At 33.1% G+C, this 19,396-nt stretch overlaps 1 protein-coding gene across 1 annotated transcript in view; it reads left to right on the top strand.

Moving 5' to 3' along the window:
* LOC129229234 (gamma-1-syntrophin-like) overlaps positions 1–19,396 on the top strand; it is a 152,182-nt gene that overhangs the window by 117,933 nt on the left and 14,853 nt on the right. Inside the window, exons 12-14 of the mRNA XM_054863498.1 lie at positions 9,904–9,975; positions 13,600–13,752; positions 14,634–14,726. Coding sequence (XP_054719473.1) covers positions 9,904–9,975; positions 13,600–13,752; positions 14,634–14,726 — 318 coding nt within the window. The remainder of the gene's footprint in view (positions 1–9,903; positions 9,976–13,599; positions 13,753–14,633; positions 14,727–19,396) is intronic.

Here is a 19,396-nt window from a genome sequence, read left to right as displayed (position 1 = left end):
GGTTTTTGCCCCTTCTTAATTTCTAGTCCCTGGACTGCACCGAGTTTACTTGTTTCGGTGATACTCTCCATATTTATATGGCAAAACCTTCTATGCCATTTCCCTATGTCAACACTGACCATGTTGGCCCCTTCAGATGGGCCCTCGGTCTTAAAAACTTTTGTATAATTAACATTTTCACAATCAATATAAAAATTTGGTTTGACATGATAAAGTTTATTTATTAATTTGCTGTAAATAGTTTAACATTCTCTTGATTAAAAATACAGATCTTTCCGGGCAACCATTTAAGCTTATAGCCCTGTCTGTCTATACACAAACCAGAAATTAGGTTGCGTTGTAGTGTTGGAGCATAGAAAACATTATTGAGGGTGATGGTAACTAATTTTCCATCTGATTCAATTTTAAAAATTACTTTCCCAATGCCCTCTACCTGACTCTTCACGTTTCCTACAGCTACCTCCATTTGTGTGTTTTGAACAGACTCTAATTCTGCAAACAATGACTTATCTCGACAAAAATGAGAAGTACTGCCACTGTCCAATAGCCATGTATCCTCACATTTTGGGTAGGTAGTATTTACAGAAATTTCGTTTTCATTTACAGAACAAAACATTCCTGCCTGAGGGTCTTCTTTGGTTTTGAATTTAAAACTCTTATCCTGTTTTACTTTGTTTCGGCTCCAACACCTCGACGCAATATGCCCTTTCTTTTTACAAATGTAACAAACTTTATTCTTAAAAAGGAATTTACTCCTACAATTTGCCATTCCGGAGTTTCCGAGTTTTGAAAACATTGCCGAATTTTCTACATTAGGCTCTTCGGCCAAATACCTAATCCTGCCTTCCTCAGCTAGTAGTTCGTCTTTCACTTTAGAGAAAGTAAATCTCTCCTTCCCATCTATAGATGGCTTGAACAATACTGCTGAAATTTGAAGGTAAATGTCGTATCAATTGGAAGGTTCTGATTTTTTCTTCCATGTTATATCCATTTTCGACTAATTGGTTAAAAATTCCCCCCAACCTTGCAGCGAATAATCCCACCGTTTCACCTTCTTGCATTTTGCAAGAGAAGTAGGATTCCCATAGCACGGCCACTCTGGCCAAAGATGGGGGTTCATAATTTGTCTTAAGGGCTTTCCAAGCTTCACTAGGATCTTCCAAATCATCAATTAACCTTTTTAGGTCTTTTTCTAAATTTAAATAGAGATGATGGCTAAAGCTAGGCCACATCTTTTTCTGTCAGCACTAGTTAATTCCCCTTCTTGTTTCTTTTGGGTAACCTCCCATAAATTCCTTTCTATGAGCACCATTTTTATGTCTTTTGACCAGGTAGCCCAATTATGGGAGCCCAACTTCTCGACATTTCGATAATCCTTCTCCATAATAAAAAAGATTCAATTTTCTCCGGGCAGATCAACCACGACTCTGCTACCACCTGTTGGATATATTTAGATCTTATTGAGTTAGTAGCCTACAGCTAAGCTGAGAATTAAGCAACTCATTACCAACTGAATTTTGAGGAAGTGGTCTGCCCGAAGAAAATAAAGCATGAATCATTTTAACATTGGAAAACATTTATTTAAACATGCATTAGTAAAAATAGTTACAACACAATAGTTTAGTCCTCAAAAATGTTAGGTATGCTAAGTCAAAAAAAGTCTTACAGTAAGTCCAAGTTGAATCAAGATGAACACGCAGGATGTAAAAGAGAGGCCTCACCAGAGAGGCCAGCAGCCAAAATGTTATCAAAACATATGGACGAACACAAACACCAAAGAGCACAAACGAGAGGATGAGTGTGAGAGTGAGCTACGATCGGTCTGCATATTTATTGCCAGATCCGACCGTGCTCGTAGTAATGTGACGTTAACCTCATTTGCATCGTGCAAGAGCAGCTCAACTCCGGAAACACACAGCTTGCAGGTTGCTCAATCCTTATCTTATTCGATATTCGGCACCTAACACCTCAACAGGTTATCTTAACGTAATTAACACGTGCTCTGTCGGAAATTTGCCGACTTCTGCCGAATGGCGGCAACCAATCATAGCGTGCCACTAATTTTCCCGATCACTTCCGATTCAAACTTAAACATTTGAGTGTTGGTGGCAGGTGGATGGGATTCCCCATGCAAAGTTTTTCCGGAATGGCAAAAAGCAAGTTACAAATCTTTTTTTTTTTCTCTTTAACAATATTGATGAAATCCTTCAAGAAACAAAAATAAAGGCATTTAGCCCAACATGTACGACCGAGCAGACTGGGAGCAGCAAGCAGAGTGAAGTGGGGTGGAAAAAATGAATCGGCGAATGAGCGATCAGATCCGGGTACACGGCGATGCGCGGGAACCAATGAGTGCGTTTCGCGCCCAAACAACGAAGGGGAAGAACACAAGCACCATTTTAATGGCGGACAAGAAGATGAAAAAAATCGGATCGACGACTGAAAAATTGACAAAAAGCAAGACAATTGGAAAAATGAATAAATCACATATTTGATATCATAAAGTGCGCGAAATTTAAAGGGAACGCAGGGAAAACATGGAATACACACGAAAATAAAAAAAAACAACGAATTGGGGGAAAACGATTAAAATGACTGAAAAATAGGAAAAAAATGAATGGGTAAAAAAAATGTGATATGCATTATCACAGTGACTATCCTAAAAGAATTTCTTTCTTTACTTGTATTTGAAGTTTATTTCTTAACTGCATAGGTGTTCCTACATATGCTACACTGCAAAACACTTTAAAATGTGCAACAGAAGGTTTGTGACCATAATGAAGTTCAAAGGAGATTTTCTTTTAAACTTATGACAAATTCTGTTTTTCGCATATGTGAAACAAAGCAAGGCTTCGGCCCAAAAGCAATTTTCTAGTCCACTAGAATTTAACATTGCTTTAATACAATCTAAGGCACTAAGGTTTAATCTCTCGCTAACTCCGTTCATTTCCGAACTGTTTGAGTTTGTTCTCTCAACTTTAATTCCTTGTTTTACAAAATAATCATTAAACTGTTTATGACAAAATTCTAACCCATTGTCTGTACGAACATTTAAAATTTAAAAATTAATAGTGAAGTTACCTGACACAAATTTGGTAAAAATTTAGAAAGAAAATTAATCATGCCTAATCATCTTTATACATCTGTTTTACTGTTTGGCTTACTTATGTTCATGATTGCTTTTGCATGACTTGGATCAGCTTTAATTCCCGCTTTAGAAATTATCAAACCCATATATTTCACCTCCTGAACTCGGAATTGAAACTTCTCCTTATTATACTTGCTATTATTCACTTTAGCTCTGTCTAACACTTGTCATAAAACCTTATCATGGTCATCTAAACTTGTCTCTGTGATTATTAAGTCATCAAAATATATTTCCACCCCCTGTATGTCCCCAAACATTTTCTGATTACGCTTAGTAAACACTTCAGGAGCTGATGCCACACCAAAAGGGAGACGTTTAAACTTGTATCTCCCATAGGGGGAGTTAAAGTTGCATAACTCTGAGCTAGCTTCATCTAATGGAATCTGCTAGAACCCCTCCTTTAAATCCAAAACTGAAAAATACTGTTTCCCTTCCAGTCTACTGATAATTTCATGTGATAAAGGGATGACATTGATGCTCACGCTTAATTGCCTTATTTAAATTTCTAGGATCAGGGCAAATACTCTCAATTTTCCATTGGGTTTTTCCACTATTACTAAATTATTCACCCAATCAATGGGTTTGTTGACCTAGGAAATTATTCCTCTATTTTCAAACTCTGACAATGTTAATTTTAACTGCTGGTGAAGAGCATGGGTAACTCTTTGAGGAGGGTTTGTTAATCACTGGTTTTACGCTTTCGTTTTGTTTCATATGATATGGTTCCCCTTTAAATTGCCCCAACCCCTAAAACACACTCTCATACTCATATATTATGTTTTCTTTGCTTATGGTAACTTGATCTATCCGTTTCACCAGTTTTAACAATTTATAAGACTGCAACCCTAAAATTGGATGGGAATCAACATTAACAAGATTAAAATCTAATTGAACATCTTTACATTTGTCCGTAGAGCATATAAGCCCTAGTTTACCTTCTGGTAGGTGCTTATGATTACCAAAAGCTTGCAGTACAAAATTTACTTTACTTTACCAAGTGCTTTATCTTTAAGCAATTTTAAACTTTTATACACTGATAAGGGCAACACATTAACCTGTGCTCTTGTATCAAGCTTAAATTTTATAGGCTTACCGTGAACATGTATAATTTTGTACTATGTAATCAGACTTGTCACAAATTTCATCTGCATTTACCGAGTGGATATATAGATTATACGTATCAGAACTACAATTATTTACATTGAAATCCACAATTTCATTTACGCGTTTTATCTTATTACTTTTCATTCCAGTGGATTGGATCCCACTCATAAAACATTGAGACGCAAAATGCCCTTTTTGCCTAAACACATTACACTGTCTATTCCATGCAGTTTGCAGTGTCCTGCCTATGAGCTTTTCCACATTTTCGGCAATCATAAACACTTTCTCTATCGCTGCTACGTTGTTGATTGCTCCGCTTCACAACATCTACTCTGGCTGACGGCTCTCCTACATCATTAATCTTCTTGATCTACTCTTTACTTATTTCAGAAACTCTCACAAACTCAGTTGTTCGCTTTAAAGTGAGTTCCGGTTGGCGCAGCAACCGATTCTTGAGGTTCTTGTTGTAGATTCCAAGAACAATCCGGTCTCGAATAAAGCTTCTTTCCTCGTGTGCGCCAAATTCGCACGCAGCAGCTAATGTTTTCAACCTTGTTACATAGGCGTCAATGCTTTGCCCATCTTGTTGGATGCACGAGAAAAGCAAGAACCTTTTGAAAACTATGCTCTTCCGGAGCACACAGCATCTTAGTTGAACGTATTGAAGACTTCCACTTCTTGGTCTTCTAGCAGATTCAGCAAGATCGCAATTTTTGTCTTGTTTGCTTTTTTGTCTTTCTCGGTGGCAAGAATATAGTTCTTGAATTTTTGCAGCCACCTCTTCCAGTTTTCACATACGTTTCCATTTGAGAAGCTCATCTCTGATGGAGACTTGAAAGAAGCACTTATTTTCTTGAGGCTTTAATTTTCTCAATTAAGAACACTAAGCACATTTTTTTATTTTTTAGAAGCTATGCACTCCAAGACTAAAAAAGTAACATGTGTTTTAATTCATAAGTGTTTAATTTTTTATGTCTGTGGCTTATTTCAAAATCGAATTGCCCTCAAGCATTTCAGATTTTTATACAAGTGGTTCAACTTGATGTTCCAGTCATTCCTCTTGTGTTCTGGACTAGAGACCTGAATTTCAAGATGCCAAGTTTAAGCAAATTCATAAATTTTTTTATAAATTTGTTAAGTGATGTAATCTGAGCAAAAAACTTCAGGAACACCATGGTTGGAAAAAACTGTTGAGGATGATATATTGCCTAGAACACAAAAATCAAAATGGCAGAATAGCTCTCTGCTATTACCAGATAATCTTTTTTGTTGAGGTGAACTAAAACTGTTGCTACAATTTGCCATGGTCTCTATTATTTTGTTTGAAATAATCGGGGTTCTTCCATATTGTTTCTTAGGTGTTATTAGCACACTTCACGTTGCATGATATATTCAGTGATATCTTGGTTCATGCTAAACCAATAGATATTTTCTCTTGCTATGTTCAGTGATCGTTTAATTCCCAAGTGTTCCAAATGAATCGGTTTCAATGTTGTAGCTTTAAGCTTAGGATGCATGACCACACAATCACCTCTATATATAATTCCTAATAAGAGAATTCATTTTTAAAAAACATTTTCCAAAGTTGAATTTACACCAGACAGCGGTTTTTCTCTATCTACACATCACGATGAATGCCAACAACAGTGCAATCCATTACCATGCTATCGTGCAGTTCATCGAAATCACAGGATTTACTTTTTGTCATTAATTTATTGAGAAATTTGTCAAACATTTTGCTTGAAGCATGTATTGCTACCTTAAAACTTAATGGTTTATAAGAGATATTCATTTTAGGCAAGGAATGATTTTCAAACACCTTCACAATTGCTTCTAGTGTAGATTTAGTTTTGTCTAAAATGAATTATACAAATTTACCGCTTCTGGTCCAATAGCAGACATAAATAGGATTTTCAAATTTTTCTGCTTCTTTTCCAGCACTACAACGATCGAATACCTTTTAAATTGCTAACACCATATTATCCATGACCTTGAAACATCGCTTGAAGACAAGATCAATGGCAAGCCGGGAGAACGAGTACTTATGCTAGTATCTGTGTTACTTTCAGAAGTTTCACTTGGAGAGGTCAATATTTATGCCTTTACTAATCGCATAAACTTTCAAGATTTAACTTTCAGCACCATGTAACATTTCAACAACATTTCATTTTTTACAAAATTCTCTCCCCCATCTGTTCAAATTGCTGTAACTTTCAAACCCAAAAGCCATTAATTAGGAATCTTACAAAATTTAAAGTTTTGTAAGAATTTAAATCTTACAAAAGCATTAAAGACATCTGAGTTTTTCTTAGGATTTACAGTTACACATCTTGAGTAGTCATCTATCACAGTTAAAAAATATTTATTACCCACATTAGATAAAGTAGGAACTTTTCCGACATCCATATGTAGGAGTTCAAGTGGTTTAGAAAATCTTACAGCCTCAATCCGTTTAAAAGAAATACGTCTTGGTTTAGAAAATTTACAAATGTTACTACAGTCTACATTTTTATGTAATTCAGGCACCCCCTTAACACTATTATTTTTACTTGTCTTTTGAATATATTCATAACTGATATGACAGTATCTCTTATGCCATTAATCTTCTGATGACATTTTACCAACTTGTTCAGAAATATTACACATTTCATTATTTTTCGTAATTTCACATCATGCCTACTTCTTGCATTAAAAGTAAATTCCAATTACTATCAAAAATTTTAAGAATACTATTATTTCCAACAAATTTATTACCTTCTTCCTCTAGCTTTGACAATGACAATAAATTTCTACGAATATTTGGATTGTACAACACATCTTTCAAAATTATTTTTCTATGTTTACCATTATTTTAACTAAAAATTGAACAGTACTAATCCCTTGTATAGGGCTTTGCTCATCCCCGACAGCCATTGACATTTTCAAATTACTTACAGATTGAAAATCAGAAAATATTATCTTTCAAAAAATGAGAAGTTGCACCAGAATCAGCAACCCAAAAATTGTCCAAGTCCAAGGAAGTAATATTATAAACTTCAAAATCATTTATTTCAGCCTAACTGTTTTGCTGAGTATAAAGAGGCACTTGAGGTGAATTTTCAGAACTTTATATAGATTTTAATTTAAAACACATACTTTTCTTATGCCCAAAAACACCACAATGATGGCATTCCACCGTTAAGTTTATTCTTCTTAACAGCAAAGTGCTCCTGAAATTTTTTAAAAGAGTGTAGTGGGTCTTGCCAATTTTTTCACGCCACTGTACAGTATCAAATTCCATAACCTGTCCCATAAAAGCAGAAGGAATGCTCGTTGTAACAGACATATCCAAAAGTCTATTAGCTTCTAACAGAAGTTCTTGTTCTATCTTAATTTGAGTAAAGTCCACATCAGACCAACATTAAATTAGTTGCACAATGGACGCAAATTCTGCAGGTAAGCTTCAATGTACTGGAAACCAACGTAGAGATCCGATACTGCTTGGATTACTTCACGAAGTTTGGACACAGAAGCTTTTACCCTACAGTTGAACAGTCTAACAGATTCACCCTCCCAAAATTTGATTAAAAAAAAAAGCATCGAGATGCGTAATTAGACGAGCTCTTGTATCTAATACGAAATATTTGCACAGGATGCTCAAGGCTTGTTTCCCATCAGTGGTACTTTTGAGTGATGGCCAAAACTCTTTCGAGACAAATTGGTAAATAGTGGTGTAGCACAGGTTTTCTTCAAGTTCAATTTGGATTGTTCCGGAATGATAAAGTGGTATCCTCTAATTTCTTGTCCGCTTCAGCGTCATTAAATGATAAATTCCCAACGCCAGGAGTGCATAAGAATAACTTAGATATTTTTCTTCCTTGAGTTTCAGTATGCGCTAGTCGATGTCGAGATTCCAGGCACTTCCATTTTCTCAGACTTTTATAGAACTTTAGATTTTTCAAATTCAATAAGAAATTTTCTGGTTATGGTTGAATGACTGGGCCCATAATCACTTGTGGGTCTGAAAGAAGCATTCTCGAAATGCTGTTCTGTCTGAAGAAGCATTTCAGACCACAAAAATTATGAAGCAGAGTCTCATTGGTTAAAAAAAAAATTACATTACAAAAATGTCCTAAGAAATATCCATTTTTATTTTCTAGAGCTTTAAGAAAAGCTATTTAAATCTGTATTGACATTGAATCCTGTTCAACAAGAACAATAAAGCAATTAACAAAGATTTACTTTATAAACATTATCTTCTGTCTTGTTCAATGGCTAAATGCAAAGATTTTCAGAAAAAGCATTTTCACTAAACACTTCAAAAGACTTCGCCATGTACTTGAACTAAGCTAGAAGGACACGGACACAACACAAACATTTAGAGACAAGAGATAGATATCTCAAAACCTCAACATTATGTACCAAATTCACACATGGTGGAACATTCGAAGACTCAAAACTGTTGCCACACAAAAACTTTAGAAAAATGACTCCCGTGGTCATCACAAAAAAATCTCTTTAATCCCGTGCAGTTTAAAAATTGAATCGTCCGAATGACGTCATGTTACCGATGAGATGCTTGTTTACATTCAGAATGATCATGCCTGATCCAAACTGCATGGGGCGAAAATGCATTTCAGTTTAAGAAATAACAACAGCAGACTATTATTTCTTTTTTCTTTTTTTAATTTTACAGAACATTTAATTGTTAACAGTTCTTACAAATCAAGTTCTTAAAAACCTGCAAGAAGCTCCAAGTGGGACCGCCTTGAAAGTTTTCAACGTTCATCTCCAAAACCATAACTTTGGCAACGAATCCTGACCGTCGACACAGGAGCTCTAATCTTGTATTCTTCTAGAATCCACCAAAACAACCTGTCCTATAGTTCTTGTTGACTTCTTCCCATTGCGAAAATATCTCCCTCTTTCACTGCTGGAAAACTTTTTATTGTTCTTCTGGAGGGGGGGGGGGGTATTCCCAGGGATTTCTAGTTATGCAGTTTCCATTTGCATAACAAAAATGTGTGGTTTACAGAGAATTGTACTTCATAGATCAGCAGTTACACTATCAAATAGAACATTTCTTTTGTAGCATTTGCCTTAATTTATGTATAGTTTCTTTTTCAACTGAATTTATACATACATAATTGATGCAGTACTGTTTGGAATTTCATAAAAATATTGTAGCAGAAAAGTATCATTTTTGGATTTAATGTTGATCAAATCAGGAAAGAATATGTGCAGCACTAAATTCCAATGAGAGTATCGTGCCTGAAAATTTTCAAGGAGTGCATGTGTCCCACTCGCTTTAGTAAAGTTAGACTAAATTCTAAAGATTTTTCTGATTCTTAAAGAATGTCTTCTCACCTGTATAAATATTCTTTGCTGTAGAAAAGTGCTAGATATTTTTAAATAATCAAAATTATTTTTAAAATTCTGTAAAATTATGATCTTGTATAAAGTTAGGGTAAAATGTTAATTTTCCTGGAATTTATTTTGATTTGCCTTATTTCCAAAAAATAAATAAATAAGGGAATGTGTTTCTGTGTAACAATCTTCATGGATATGTTAGTATATTTAATGTTTTCCCTTCTGTTGGTGAAATGTTTTTGAATGTAACTGAAGCTTCTTTTTGTTGCACTTTGAGTTTTTTTATTTCTTTATTTTTTCAGAGCAATGTACAGTCGTTTTCAAGTTGTCCAAATGTGTTCAAAGTTTATCAAGCTATGTTAAAAATTTTAAAGGTATGTATTACATTCCAGTTGATATTAAAGTATGCATACACACATGTAGTGCAAGTGATTGGGATAATTGTAACAAATATAAATGCAATTACATGAAGCATAATTCAAATGTGACAACCAGCAACAGTTTCTGGATCCAACTAGCCTGTTCCTAGTCAAGTTGTTAGTTCCCAATGAAGATCAATGGTACTCTTAAAGCTATTGCTCATTACAGCCTCTCCCTGTAAGCTGTGCCAAGCACCCATAACACTTCTAAAGAAGTAATTTTTCTAATTTCTTGGACAGGGAATAAAATTAATTTAATGACACTGTAAGGTACAGAGGGGGAGAGGGATAAATGAAGTAAAACATTGTTTCAGATATTTTATGTAATATAAAGTGTTTTTATATATTATAGCTCCTTTAGCAATGTTTTTTTTCTATATGTTAGCATTTCTCATGTTCATCGTTGAAAATGTTCTGTATGCTAATTGAAAGTCTTGAACATATGCAATTGTTTCGATATTCAGATAAAATTGTGTAAAACAGGAAAGCATTGAGTGCAAACTTTTACAATGTGAGAATACGCAAAATATTAAGATAGACGAATAATATTTTTTGCTACTTTCTTTCTCCCTTAGTTAAAAATTTTAAATCTAGCCTCTAATCTCAGTTCCCAAAAGTGACATTCAGTAATTATCACTAATTATTCGTGAATGAAAGATTTTATTATTCCATGTTTTGAAATGCCATACAAATGCATGGATGGAATGTTGTAAAACATGCTGATATAGAAGAGCAGTTTTACCTGTTCAAAGCAAAGTTGCGCTGCGTTCGGAAACAATCCACCAGCTACACCGCGTGGTTAGTCCGGTGTGTTTGTGACGTATCTGGTATTTCTCTGAGGAGCCTGCTGGAACAGCTGTGTTTCCGAATGTTTGTGGTTAAAGCGTGGTAGTTCTAGTTCAGCAGCAAACAACGCTGAATCAAACACTTAACTTTCGTGATGGGAAATTCATGTGCGTTACATGCTAATAACGTCGAGACAGCGGTGCAACAGGTTGCTACCTGTTCAACAGCCAGAGAATGACCGCAGCATTTCCGAACTTGTTTAGGTGCTTGTTTACGAATGCACTCCTAAAAGGACAAATTAAAAATTTTGTTATAGCGGTAATTTTGTTAGAAAAACATAATACATAGTAAAACATGAGTGAATAATAAAAGCAACTATAAAACCTAATTCAGCAAATATCAATGACATCAAATACCAATATAACGAACTAAATGTTTAGTCCCCTTTTAATGGCCGTAACATTGCTTGAATTTCGTTTCAGTGAACAAAATTTGTGGTTTCCTGAAGTTCATGATTGAACTGTATCACATTATACCGATGAATTAACTACAGTAGTGTCTCTAAAATCCGAAGTAGTTGGAGCTCACGCCACCTTTTGAATTACTGAAAACTCGGGTTATCCAGAAAATTCTTCCAAATTAAAATTTTAAACTTTTCGGATGACATATAAAGAAACACCTTTTAATTACTCGTACAAAGAAATTTAATGTCTTCATGAAAAATTTCACTGAAATTTCAACACAAATTTTCTTTTAATTACCTCCAAACAACTTTCTTTCACAGTGTCTTTATGAATTTATGTGTGCAAATTCGTTGGCAACCAAACATGCATTTTGACAGTGCTCAAATCAGAATGGCGACAGATCAGGGAAAAGTCAGGGAACTTTTTTAATCAAAGAAAAGTCAGGGAAATATCAGGGAATTTCAAAAATATAATAAAAAATTTAGAGAAGATTAATTTAATGAAGAAAAATATATATTTTTTTAGCTTTGCAGATGATACACTGCAGCATATTTGTGCATCTTTTTTCCTTAAGGTCTAAGTATTGAATTTTAACTTATGAACCACAGGATGAACTTCCCAAGATAGCATCTGTGTCTGTAAAGTTTTCTTTTACGTAGTTTGAATTATCCTACCAGGTGTTCCATGCTACATTAAATAAACAACCCTACAGGCAAAGAGGAAGCTATCCTCAAATGCCTTAATTCCCTTGCCTTTACTCATTGTCTTGAAGTAATTAGCGTACTGTAATCACCATTTCAAGAAAAAATCTTTGTTTTTTAAATTAATACCGATAAAAGCTTAAAAATTACATTGAAGGCATTAAACTTGCTTAAAACTTGGCATTTTAAATTTAATTGCTAAAATTGAATGTTAAATGAAAATCAACTTAGTTTTTTGCCATTGTATTATTTGCTGTTGCCTCAGATTCTACAAAGTTTTTTTTTTACTGTAAAATTCTTTTATTTTAAAACTAAGTTATATAGGTATATATTTTGAAATTAATAATTGTTTTTTGCATTTAAATGTTGTTTGTTACAAAACTAAGAATTTTTTTTCTACAAATAATAAAATCACTTAAAATTGACTTGTGTACATAAGTAAATATTTTAATTATTTTTTAATAGTTAAAATGCTGTAGTCATTCATTCATTAAAACCCAAGTTCTTGATCAGATAATAGCTCAAAAGGTTTCAATTTGTTTTACATAGATATGTCTGTCTATTATTTACGTAAATAAAACTACATAACTTTGTTATTCTTCCAGCTGCTTGAAAATTCAGTTAAAAATATTTTCACATAAACTTTTTAGTTTTATTATGATTAGCTTTGTCTTTAAGAGTGGTCTTAATAATTTCCTAGAACTCTTATATTAACTGGTTACTGGAAGTAAAGTATTTGTTTTAGATTTCCTATAATATTTCCTTATAGAAAATTTAATGTACTATTTTTACTTAAAAAAAGGAGCATCTTTACAAAATATTTTTTTAATTAACAGCTTAAAATGCTTTAAACACTGTATTTTATTTATTATGCAGTGGTTTTCAGGTAGGGCAAAGAAAGGAAACCATTAACATTGGTAACGTAAATCAGGGAAATTTGGTGAATTTAATCGGGGAAAAGTCATGGAATTTTTTTTCATTGTTTCTGTTACCACACTGTCAATTTCATTCTTATAAGTTTTGTCATAAACTCTATGTGCTTGCAAGCAAATGTATGCATCTCTCATAATGCAAACAAACATTTAGTTGTGAATTTAAATTTTTTATAAATGACTCATTTGGAGCCAAGTTGTGAGCCTTCCTTTTTTGTTACAATCAGGTATTCTATAAGACATCTCTAGACATTTTCTGTGGCAAATCAATATTAATCTTTACTTTTCAAGTTATTATTTCCAAGACCATATTTTGTCCTCCATGAATAGTTCCGTCACTTAGGAAGTGTTGTTGACACCAATTTCTTAATGCATTTCTTATTATTTACTGTTTGTAGTTAAATAAGTTTAACAGAAGCGAAAGATTTCCATTTTCATATTTTAATGAAACTGAAAATACAAAGAGTACATCTCCATTTAAGTGGAACTTCGAACTTACTAGACTCGGATTCTTGAGACCTTATTGCATATACATACAGCCTTGCTCAATAAACACGACTATATTTAAATGAGTTTTTTTTTTTTTTTTTTTTTGAAACATTTTAACACATTATAAATTATTGTTTTTAAATGGAAATAAAATGTTATTATGACATTGCATTTGTACTGTATATTTTCTTCTTTTTTTTCATGTAGGAGTCACAATACATTGATGAAAGACAGCATTGTTTCATGTTGCACACTGGGGTTTCTGACACACATTACTTATGTGCTGAGAATAAAGCAGAATTGCTCAGGATAGAAAATGGATGGCACAGAGCCACTTATAATGCTGTTACCAGATTAGGGGTACACTTTTTGAAATTATTTTACTTGTACTATTTAATGTTTTTAACAACAAGAAATATCTATTGTATTTTCAAATGTTATTAATTAAATTTTTTTGCAAGTTTTTATGGCTAATTTAGCCTTTTTGCATTCCCTCTTGTAATATATATTTTTCTATCAGAAAATCAGATCCTAAAATCTAATATGGGATACTACCCTTTACTTTCTTCTTTCCAGAAAACTTGAGAGCGTTTATTCTAAAACCTTTTTGTCAGAAGTGTTGAATTCTATAATGATGATCTGAATTAAAATTCCATGATTTTTTATTTAAAATGTTCATTTGATCTATGAATTTAATAACTGTTACTATAAATAATAATAATAATGTTAGTAACAAGGATGCAATTTTTAAGGATCAACATCCCCCCCCCCCCCCCCACACACACACATCCTTTCCGGGAATCCAGGTATTGGGTATTTAATTTGTTAATTTTTCAAATTGCTTCTTATGAACTAGCAACAATCCTGAGCAATTTATTCTGTAATTTTGTATTTGTAAATGAATATTACTGTTTGATATAAAAAGTACATACTTAGAATTTGTGGTACAGGATACTTTCAAGATAAGTTTGAGCCATGCCAGTTAACTTTATGCTGCTTCAAATTTTTTAATGCGCTTGACTTTTCAAAAAATTAAAAATAAATAGCTAGAAACCCATATTTATGAGACTTTATTTTTATGACCTACTGCAATTGCTTTTGCTGTGTTTACATACAAAGTTTAACTGTGCCTTTAAAATTATCTACTAAAACTGTTCAGTAAAATGAACTAAGTTATGCGTAAAAACCTTAATATCTTCATATTTAAAAAAAAATAGTAAACTCTTATTTTCTTTTTGTAGAGTAAAACTTTTTCTGTGGTCTATAAAGGGAAAACCGGTGGATTGACCTTAGATTGGACTAATGGTTTTGCTTTATATGATACTGAATCAAAGGTAATGCTTATTGATATTCAATTTATATCCACTAGAACATTATTTAACAAAAAATGCCAAAATTTGATCTTACTTGAAATATTTTTATGTTTTATAAACTTAAATTTTATGATTGATAAGCAAATGTATTATGAAGACCCATTTTCAAGGGAAAATATATAATGTAACAAATAAATTTGTACTTTAGTTTTCACTTCTATTTTCTTTTTTTTTTCGGCTTTATAGCCCAGGGCAGGCCAAGACCGTCTTCAAAACGTTTTTGCCATCTGGCCTGGTTAAACATCCCTGTTCTCCATCTTCCAGCACTTATCACTTGGATGTTCTTTTCAACGTCATCCAGCCACCTTCTGGGTGGCCGTCCTTTCTTTCTGGCTCCATCTGGTTAGCAATTCGTAATTTGTTCCAATTGACATCAGGAGACCACGGATTCACTCAAAACTATTCCAATTAGTTTTTATATTTGTCTTAGCTGTATCACAAGGGGAAAAAAATTACTGTAATTTACCTCAGTATATGAACTTTATTGAAATGTAGGCTTCTTTCAATATCACTGAAATTGCTACATTTTCTTTAAAAATGTATTATTAGATCAAGAAATTTTATCATCACTGTTTAAAAGAAAAAGATATCATGCAAAAGGTTTCAAATCTATTATTATTTTGATAAATTGATTTTTTTTTGCTACTGAATTCGAATGTAAAAGCCTTTTTTATGGTTCTTTTATGTGTTGAAGTGGTCAGTTTCCAATTTCATGACCTAAACGCCATTATTCTCAAATCGTAACATTTTCAAAAAATTTCTGGCAAGTTAAATATTTGATCTGTTTTAGAGTGAAGTAGGCATGCCAATGTCAGAACTGTTTTTTTTTCCTACTGTGTGTGTCGGATTTTTTCTCAACATTGTATGTGAATATGACTTCTGTGATGACTTTTCATGGGAGAGTGCATGGGTCATTCTCCAGAAAATGGTAACTTTTGAATGCAAATACTTTTTCCATTTCGAAACCTTGTTTTCTTTTTTTTTCATTCTTACGAAAAAGTGTTACCTACTTGAAGTAACCATAAACAGTAGCCCAGCTAATTTGCAATTATTTTACTCATAAATAAAAAAAAACTTAAAAATGCCGCGTTCATGGAAATAAGAAAAAAGAAAAAAACTTTTAATGTGTTTGAAAATTGAGGCTTTTATTATCAAAGTAGTTATTTTGTTAAGTGTGCAAACAATGAGCTATTTTAATGATTGAATGGAATCTAATATTAAGCTCTCTTACATAAAATACGGCTTTGCTTTAAGTTAATTCTTTTAGTTCAAATGGTTGTTAAAAATAGTATTTATTAAATTTGAGAATATAATGGCAGTTTATAATTTTGGTAGAATGCCTAATATTGATGTATTTCCGTTCCATCATTTATTTTCACCTCAGAAATAATGACATTGATAAGGTCTGTCACGGAGGTGAAAAATTTTCTATTAATATAGGCCTAATGGATAAATTTTTCAGGGAAGTATTTTTTTTTCTTTGTTGCTACACTATGCACATGTTAAGCATATGAAAACATGTTCCACTTCTTCTTTTACATTAATTTCCATCCCTGAAATTCAAGTTCACGGAGGTGAGAGTTCACAATTACCACACTTTGTTTTTCAAAGAAAATCTATCTTTTTTTTCGACAAAAATATCACAACTTCTTCAAGGCTGAAAATAAACAAGGGAGCTCCCTTGTGGAAAATAAAATGTGATGTATAAACTGCCACGTGTTACTGAGAAATGGCATTTTGTGTTTAGGTAACAGAGGTGAGAATTTATTTTGTGTCAAGAATCCTTATCCCACTAAAATGAACTAAAACACAATATTAAGCTATTAAATATACTTAAACAATTAATACTTGAGACACTTGTGAAAGGAATAATAAATAAATAAGTTTATACTTTTAATTAAACAAGTTATTAAGCAACATAAACAGTCACACCAGGTGTGTGACATGCCACGGAGGTGATAATTCACATGTTGTGAACCAAAAATATGTTAAAATGAAAATTAATATTTAAAAAATGTTGGCAGGTTTAAATAGATATAATTTTGATGAAATTAAAAAGCATTGTAAATGAATTGTTCCTTAAAGTTTTTACAGTAAAAGGCGTGTGACAGAAAAGTAAAATAAAGTTAAATAAATAATAACAATAAGGAATGTGAAATAATTTAGTGTTTATTAGAAACTTGGATTTTTTTTTCTTTTTTGGTACTATGTATTAGAAATGGAAAACAAATTGAAAAAAAGTTGAAAATTTCAGGGAATTTTGAGCTGTTGGATTTTTTTTTCTTTTTTTTTCTGGAAAAAATTGAAGGAGGGGGGGGGGGACTTTTTTTTAGAAATTAAAATGTATTTGATGACTCTACTTTCTCAGAAAACATAAAAAATGTTAAATATTTAAAGATTATGCAATCCATGTTATTTTTTCCTTTCCTCTGAAATGTAGAAAAAATTCATACCCGGGTTCTCAAACTTTTCACCCTTTGAAGAGTTAGAATTTTCCCACAACAGCCCAGTCGTTTATCTATATGACATGCATACACGCAAACATAGAACCACAAACATATGTACAATGTATGTAGAGACAGGTGGATAAACATCAGGTGTCATATTTGTATGATTTGGCCTGAAAAATGAGAAGGTTTGTAATAGAAACACAAAACTAAAAATTATAGTTCAAAATGAAGAGGTGCAAAATTACTTTCATAGTAATTACTCGGAAAATAGGAGAGAAAAAAACTGACTTTCCATATGCTTTTGCTGGCATGTGAGAGTTTAATGAAACGGGTGAGCTTAGTGCTCATTGCAGAGTGCTTCAAATCAAGGAATAAGGGTTGATACGGCCGCACACATTTCTTTATCTACATCAATTTTTGATCCATTTTTTGTCTTCATGACAGCAACTGCTGAGATTGTGGCAAAACAAATGAGGATTTTCAAAACCTTTGTACATGGAATGGGATATTTGTATTTTACCATTATCCAGAATTCAGTCAGATGCAAACATGAAAGATTTCATTCATCTGAAACATGAAATTTTTGATCTGAATGAACATAAATAATTTTATTTTTGCACTTTTGTCACTCAACAATTCAATTAAATTTACTTCTTCTTGTGAAAGTTCATTCATCTGTAGTATTAGCCCGAATGAATCTTGGATCCAGGCAAATTTGTATTTTGGTTTCCTCAAAGTGCTTTGAAAACCAGCTGCTTTATTGGGGCTAGTGTTCTGTGAAGACTGCAAGTAGGTTGCTTGCAACTTGATTTCCAATGCAAGTAACGAATTGTTGCAATCTTTGCCTCCATCGTCATTCATTTCACTTTTCCATGTTTGAATTTTCTTCCTAAAAGCCAAAATTTTCTCAGAAAGCTTCAGTATGTTAATATTGAAGAGTAGTACCCTGTAGAGACACATTCAATGCATTCAATTTTTCAAATGAGTCACACAAGTATGCTGAGTTTAACAGAAAGTCTGAATCCTTGAAGTTGCTAGCATTCATGTGATCCTCTTCTTGCAGGAAAGTGTAAATTGTTTGCCACGGTTCAAATGTACAAGACACTACATTGCCTTGTGAGAGCCTATGCAAGTTATAGTGATAGATCTGAGATGTGTGCTTGGCCCCCCAAATCCTTCCATGTTGTTTGAAAGAATCTAACTTTAAGTGATCTAGTTTTTATGTAGTTCACCACATTTATCACACTTTCCAAAATAAGATTCAATTGAGGACTTAGATCTTTCAATGCAAGTCCCTCTCTATGAATGAAACAGTGCGTCTGTAAAGAATTTGGAGTTTTGCAACAAATTAACACCTGTTTGCCTAAAGCGTCCAGGCATTGATCGAGCACTATCAGCACACACACCGATGTACTTAGTCCAGTCCAATTTTTTTTGCCCATTAACTTGTGATGTGGAACATATTTTCCCCTCTAATACCTCTAGTAATGTGTTTGCAAAACAGAAGATCTTCAATGATGGTAGAAACATCAACATAGCAGATGAGATATGCTTTTTTTGTTGCTGTCCTTAGCCTCAGTTGCAGTCCAAATTGATTTCCTTTCAGTTTTTCAACCAGTTGATTGTTCAGATCCTGCGCCATAAACGCTATTCTTCTACTGATGGTGCTATCTGACCAAGGAGTTCTCGAAAGAAGAGGAATTCCGAGCACTCTTTCTTCCGCAATAGTATAATGTTTTTTGTACTTAGCTATTCTGTATGCCACCTTGAACGATATGAGCAAGGCATTGTTTGGAACAGTCGCTTGCTTGGCAAGAACGCCTTTTTGTTAGTGCAAATCTTTCAATTTTCGGGTGAAATATTTGCGTAGTTGACAATGTAGACCATGTTTTAAGGTGTTGCTTCATGCTCTCAGAAGATGGTACTTTATCACAGATTCCATATTGTGGATTCTCTTCACTGTTAACTTCATTTGAAGTGTAATCAAAACCTAAAAAAATCTCATATTATTGGCATTTACATTTTTTCCCTTTGTGGGCCTCTTCTTACTGGTATAGCTTGATTATTTGTTTCATCAAATATCGATCCATTTTTAGAACATATGACTATTTTGTGCGCTACTTAAAACATAGCTGCGGAATACAGACACCTTTAGCGAAAAACTATTGTATATATCAGAAA

The sequence above is a fragment of the Uloborus diversus genome, chromosome 9 (assembly GCF_026930045.1).
Source record: "Uloborus diversus isolate 005 chromosome 9, Udiv.v.3.1, whole genome shotgun sequence".
NCBI classification, from domain to species: domain Eukaryota; kingdom Metazoa; phylum Arthropoda; class Arachnida; order Araneae; family Uloboridae; genus Uloborus; species Uloborus diversus.
This window is presented reverse-complemented; position numbering and strand designations above follow the sequence as displayed.